General features: G+C 38.8%; 1 protein-coding gene across 1 annotated transcript; it reads left to right on the plus strand.

Moving 5' to 3' along the window:
- Positions 1 to 4,363: 4,363 nt before the first annotated feature.
- LOC139864180 (uncharacterized) lies at positions 4,364 to 5,699 on the plus strand. The gene is made up of 3 exons (XM_071852788.1): positions 4,364 to 4,792; positions 5,210 to 5,426; positions 5,665 to 5,699. The coding sequence occupies exons 1-3, from the start codon at positions 4,364 to 4,366 to the stop codon at positions 5,697 to 5,699; spliced, it is 681 nt and encodes a 226-aa protein (XP_071708889.1).
- The last annotated feature ends 1,046 nt before the right edge of the window (positions 5,700 to 6,745 follow it).

Raw genomic sequence — 6,745 nt, forward strand, 5'->3', positions numbered from 1 at the left:
GACTCGATTATGTAGCATGTGAAACAAATTGTCAAGTTTCATGCAAAATACAAGTATAGAAGCAAGTTAGAAAGATTGCATAAGTATTCGGTTAAGTTTGATTAAAAGTCAACTTGGTCGGGTCAAAGTCAACGAAAAATTCAACATGTTCGGGTCGGGTCTCGGACTATTTTTCTAAGTTTCATAATCATATATGAGCATGTTAGAACAAGTTACATGTGAATCGGAGGTGCGTAGCATAGCAAACATTTTTCGTAAAATGGCAAACCAAAACAGTCCCTGGTAGTGCATCTGGACGGCGTCCAGATTTGCTGGAAGGCGTCCAGCATTGAAGGACTGGACGGCGTCCAAGAATCTGGACGGCGTCCGGATCAGTATGCAGGTCCTGTTTTGCTGCAACACACAAATGCACGAACCAAAACTCAAACAAACTCAAATTGTGAATCGAAAACACCTAGGACATGTATCATACACCGTTGGAAAGGTATTTTGACGAGGAAAATGACTAAACACATTTCATCAATCAATTCAACACTTACAACAACCCACATCACATTCAATGCTCCTCATTTATGACATTCAAGTTCAATAATCTCATACTATGATTCGGTGATCCAATTTACACATATGATATGCCGTTTCGAAGATAATTAAACATGCAATACAACTAAACACTTACTAGCAACATCTCATGTCATTTAAGGCATCAAAAGTTCATTTCAAGAGCTATCAAACCCTAACCAAAGCTCACAAAATCAATATTCATGTGTTTAAAGTTTTCTTAATCAGCCTATACCTCAAAACGAAGCTAGTGATACTAGTAACACAATTAAAACATGAAATTTAACAATTTAACAACATTAACTCATCCAAAGTCTAAGATTAAGCATACCCATTTCAAATGTTCATACTAGTTACTCAAAACAACAAATCAAGTAAGTAAATCATATATTCATGCTAGACACGAGCCATAGACACTAACTAACACCATTTCAAGTCAAAAACACGAATTTAAAGAAATCTAGTGTTTTTAGAAACCTTACCCCAAGTAGTGAAATTGGTACCAAATCGAAGAGGGTGAAGAAAGGATCACGAAAATGTAATTTGTTTTGATGTCTGCTTCCTAGATCGAATTTAGATGATGATTTTGTGTTGAGAAGATTAGAGAGAAAAGTGGAAGTATGAAGATAGTGGTGGTGGTGAATGAATGGTGGGGAGGATACCTTGACTAGTTGACCTAGTCAAGAGTTTAGTCTCTTGGCAAATTTAGTCCCTCAAGTTTGTTGTCGGGTGTGGGAATTAACTAAACGAATTATTTTGAATTACACGAGGGTACGGGAGAGGTTATAATCAGATAACGAAAATATTAAGAATGTTAGCTAACGGAGGATACGAATCTAGATACGAAGGATATTATTAAAATAAAAAGACGGGCGTTAAAATAATTTAACGGAAAAATGCGGGATGTTACAATTCCCGGCACGGGCGTAGGGAGAAAGCCTTCCTTCTTGCATCTTTCAAAAAACCCAATATTCCGATCCACACCAAGATTTTCGGGTTCGTTGTTGTCGGAGTCACCCAAGTCATCTTCATCCCTTAACACAAACTCATTTACCACTTCCTTACATTTCAAATTATTTGTCACAATTTTAGGATTAGAAATAGGAAATGCACTGTTAGGAACTAAAGAAACCACATGCGTCTCCTTCTCCCTAGAACACAAATTATTAGACTCAACCTCTACAAACTTTGGACTAACAGGAGGAACTAGAACAGTCCCATTAACAACTGAAACATGTGAACTAGAAGTAACAACACAAGAATCAACATTGTTACCTCCCACATTATCCACAAAGACTGAGCCAAACCGAATGCTACTCACAGGAGAAGCACTCCCAACCGCAAGCGATCTCTTTTTCATAGACGCATCGACTTTCTCCTTAGTCGAGTCATAATGATTATCATACACAGAAGCGGTCGATACACGAGGGGTGATGGGAGTCGCAGCCGTAGAAGGAACAACAACATGGTCATCATAAACATCATTAACAATATCCGCATTCACAATGTTAGATCGATTTACAAGAGAAATCAAACCTTTGTGAAATTCCTCATATAAGACGCGATACAAACACGTCAAATCAGATAATTCTGAAACCCAAACACTTATAGTTAACTCCTTCTCAACGACTAAAAAAGAGTCGTTGTTGGTGACATCCACATCCACCAAATTATACACATGTTTAGTGTTGGAAGTTTTGACGAACACGAACATGGAACCTAGATTAGCGAGAGTAGCCGACGCATTTGCTACCATTAAAACCTCACCAAACAGAGCTGCAACAGATTTAGCACTACCAGCAGAGAAACAAGTGGCTGGAATTCCTTTGATTTCGAGCCAAACAAATCTACAAAAACTCGACGCATAATCCTAAAAGGGGAAAATTGAAACAAACTCTCCAGCAGGAGCGTCAATTAACCTTTTTGCACCAATCGAATCCTCACACATGCAAATGCACCCAAATGGTCCGAAGAAGCTAACTTGCTTGACAGTAACCTTACATCTTTTTAAAAGTTCTGTGACCTTTTCATCTTTAAAGTAACCGTATAATAGAATATAAGAAGGGCGTGTTGAAATAATTACTACGGAGTATTAGTTTAGAGGCTGCTTTGTTATTATTCCACTAACGAGTGTGTTGTGCCCGAATGTTACCGTGAATTTTTTTTCCTTTTCTTGATGTGCTTTTAACTTTTTCTTTTTTCTCGTTCTAATGATATTTAAATTGATATACAAAACATGCATGTTAAAGAGGATGGTCTAAAGTATATGAATAGAGTTAAAACAGTGGCATTGTAGAAATTATGGTTTTGTCAAGTCGATGAAGAATGATCGTTCCTATAACGATTCGTGTGGAAATTGTGTCACATCCTTTTTGTTTTTCAACTTCTCGGTTAATTGAGTTCGTGGGTTCGGTCTAGTAAGGGATGTGTACCTTGCTAGGAAGAGATTATCGAGTGGACAATGATTCAGTTTCGTGAGGTTTGAAGATGTTTGTGATGTCGAAAGTTTTACTAAAGTTTTAAACTTCATTCAAATAATAGGTAGGGAGATTCGTGCCTACAAAGCAATGGAAAGAAAAAGAGTAGTCGAAGGACAAGGAGATTCCGATATTGAAATGGGTTCGGGTTTGGGTTATGCGAATGTTAAGACAAAGACTATTTTGTCGGGTATTTACTCAAGTTGTGTTTAGTGCTAAAATGTGAGGCAGGGCGAGTCATTTGCTGATGTTGTTTCAAGGGACATAGATACCCCTTTTATACCTGCAAGCAGGGCCGGCTAAGGCTATGGGCGAAGCGGGTAACGGCCCGGGGCATCACGCGGTTAGGGACATCATTTTGAAAAAAAATATTAATACCCATAGTTTAAACCTCATAAAGATATATGTTTGCATAACTGTTGAGGGCATTTTATAATCATTTCGCCCGGGGCATGCAAAAACTTTGACCAAAGTTTGACCGGCCCTACCTGCAAGTCAAGTTCATGTTAGGAATCACAACACTTATAACGAGATCAATTAAAATCCTAATTCCATTGAAATTAAGATCGGAGATAAGACTCTTGTTTTAATTTGCCCGAATCAGTGGGCAATCGCAATTTTTGTTTTTAGCTATAATCGGGATCGATACTCCTGGACATTGGTCGAAGCTGATAGCAAACACTCTGATGCTCGTTTTGAAGATGACAAGAAGATAATTAACGATTTGAGTGATATGTCTACTAATGCATCAACGACGGACGATTTTATTGGTCTTGATTTTACAAATTCTGAGAAACAAAAAGCTTTTGAAGGTGAGTGCATGGATCAGAACTCCGTTTCGATGGACGAACCTCCCGCAATGGATTCTGCCCCGATTCCGGTAATGGACTCTGATCCGGTAACGGCTTCTACTCCGGCAATGGTATAAGACAATATATATGTAGAATATATTAGCTGTACAAATATATGTCAATATTATTAGAACTGTCGATAGCATAGCATATGTACCTTTCAAAGGTCAATTGTACATCACTTTAAAATAGGATAGTTAGTTTAGATAGCTTACTTCCTAGTATTTCGATTGTACTGTTGTAATCCTGCATTATATAAGTAGATGATCATAATGAATGCAAGACACGATTTACAAAATCCTTTATGTTATCAGACGCCTGAAATCACCTCTCTTCTCAACTTTATCCTTCACTCTCATCTTCCTGCAGAACCTCAATCATCGAAAAATCTTCATCACAATGTCTAATTCAAACAAAATTCACCCCGCTGTCACCGTTAATAACATCAAGAACTTTATCCCAATCACCCTCTAGATGGAAAAGAGCCAATATTCTTTTTGGTCAGGCCTGTTCAAAATTCACTGTCGAGCTTATGAAGTTCTCGACCACATAATTCCACCCACTACTGAAGATTCTTCCTCCACCAATACCACCAATCCGCCTCCTTCCCGCACTGCTTCACGGGAACGATTGGATGCTATCGTTCTTCAATGGATTTACGGCACCATATATCTTGATCTTCTTCGCACTGTTTACAAAGATGACTCAACTGCCCAACAAGCTTGGGAAAGATTGAAGGGAATTTTTCATGAAAACAAAAACTCTCGTGCGGTTCATCTTCAACACCAATTTGTCAACACTCGTCTTGAGAATTTTCCAGACGCCTCTTCTTATTGTCAAGAGCTGAAAATTATTGTTGATCAATTGGGTAACGTTGGTCTAACGATTGAAGAAGATCGATTGGTTTAGCAATTGGTTACGGGTTTGAACGATTCGTATGCTAGTCTTCGTTCTATCATCTCTCACTGTGAAAAGCGTCCATCCTTCTACGAAGCTCGCTCGATGCTTATTTTGGAAGAAACCCAAAATCAACAACTCGCCACTCAAGTAACATCTTCCTCCACCACAGCTCTTGTGACATCAGCTACACCCAATCCACCACCCAATACTGCCACGTCGAACAAACAATTCAACAATCGGTGAAGAGGTTACCATCGGGCTGGAAATAATTGGAGTAAAAGTTACAGAGGAAGAGGACGTGGTTATAATCCTAATTTTCATTCGGGTCAACATTCGGGTACAGGGCAATTCTTGGGTACAGGCCAATATCCCACCCAGCCTTGGGCTTATGGACCCTGGGCCTGGTTCAACTCACAGTAGACTACACCACATGGTCCATTTCCAGCTACACCATGGACCCGTCCACCCACTGCCCAACCTGGTATCTTGGGCCCTCGGCTCACTGCTAATTATGCGAGTTCGGTTGTTTCTCAGCCCACTGATTTGGAAGCGGCAATGCACACTATGACCTTAAACCCGCTTGATGATAATTGGTACTTAGATACGGGTGCCACTTCCTACATGACCAACAACCAAGGTAATTTTCTATTTTATTATCCTTCAACAACGGCTAAACGTATTATCGTGGGTAATGGTCAGAGTTTACCAATACATGGGTTCGGTCATGCTTGCTTAAACCTATCACCATCAACCAATTTACAACTTAAAAATGTCCTACATTCTCCTCCTTTAATTAAAATTTAAATTATGTTCGCCAACTTGCTATTGATAATCGTATCTCTATTGAATTTGATCTGTTTGGTTTTACTTTGAAGGAATTTCCGAAGGGGACCCCAATAGCTCGGTGTAACAGCACCGACGATCTATATCCGTTCCATCCATCGTTGCTGCGTTCTGTCTCAAACAACTTTGCTTTTTACACTACATCATCAGATTTATGGCATAACCTCCGGGAATGCATGTTTTTAATTCTATTAGCAATAAAAATTACATTCATTGTAATTCTAGAAATAAAACTACTATTTGTCAATCTTGTGTTTTTGGAAAACATGTATGTTTACCTTTTCACGCATCCTCCAACTTTACTTATGCACCATTCGACATAATACATAGTGACTTATGGACCTCCCCCGTCTTAAGTAATGATGGTCATCGCTATTACATGTTACTACTAGATGATAAAACAAATTTCTTATGGACTTTTCCACTCACCAATAAATCACAAGTATTTCAAATTTTCATAAACTAGTTCAAACTCAATTCGGAATTAATATAAAATCGTTCCAATGTGATAACGGAACCGAATACAACAACACCAAATTCCATCAATTTTGCTCTAAAAATGGCATGATATTCCGCTTCTCGTGCCCTTACACCTCATCCCAAAATGGAAAAGCCGAGCGAAAAATTCGCGCCATCAACAAAATCATTCGAACCCTTCTATCCCACTCTTCCGTACCTCCAAAATTTTGGCCACATGCACTCGCTCATGCCACCTATTTACTTAACATTTTACCAACAAAAGTAATTCAAAATTTCTCTCCTACTCAACTCTTATACTCCCGCACATCAACTTATGACCATTTAAGAGTGTTCGGATGCCTTTGTTACCCACTCATCCCATCTACCAAAATAAATAAACTTCAACTCCGCTCAACTCCGTGCGTTTTTCTTGGTTTTCCTACCAACCATCGTGGCTACAAATATTACGATCTATCCACTCATAAAATAATTATTTCCAGACATGTTATTTTTGATGAGACGTCATTTCCTTTCAAAACTACTACTGTTACAACTCAAAATGCATATGCACCATTCACTGACCAATATAACCCATACTTATACATGGATCATGCACATGGACTTCATTCTCCTCAGTCCATATCACCTGACCCA

This window comes from Rutidosis leptorrhynchoides, chromosome 1 (assembly GCF_046630445.1).
Source record: "Rutidosis leptorrhynchoides isolate AG116_Rl617_1_P2 chromosome 1, CSIRO_AGI_Rlap_v1, whole genome shotgun sequence".
NCBI classification, from domain to species: Eukaryota; Viridiplantae; Streptophyta; class Magnoliopsida; order Asterales; family Asteraceae; genus Rutidosis; species Rutidosis leptorrhynchoides.

Excerpts from the sequence above, each read along its gene's own strand:
- LOC139864180 (XM_071852788.1), top strand. The coding sequence starts at position 4,364 with ATGGAAAAGAGCCAATATTCTTTTTGGTCAGGCCTGTTCAAAATTCAC. Across the intron at positions 4,793-5,209 it reads CGATTGAAGAAGATCGATTG|ACTACACCACATGGTCCATT; the intron begins GTTTAGCAATTG and ends AACTCACAGTAG. Across the intron at positions 5,427-5,664 it reads CTACATGACCAACAACCAAG|GAATTTCCGAAGGGGACCCC; the intron begins GTAATTTTCTAT and ends TTTACTTTGAAG.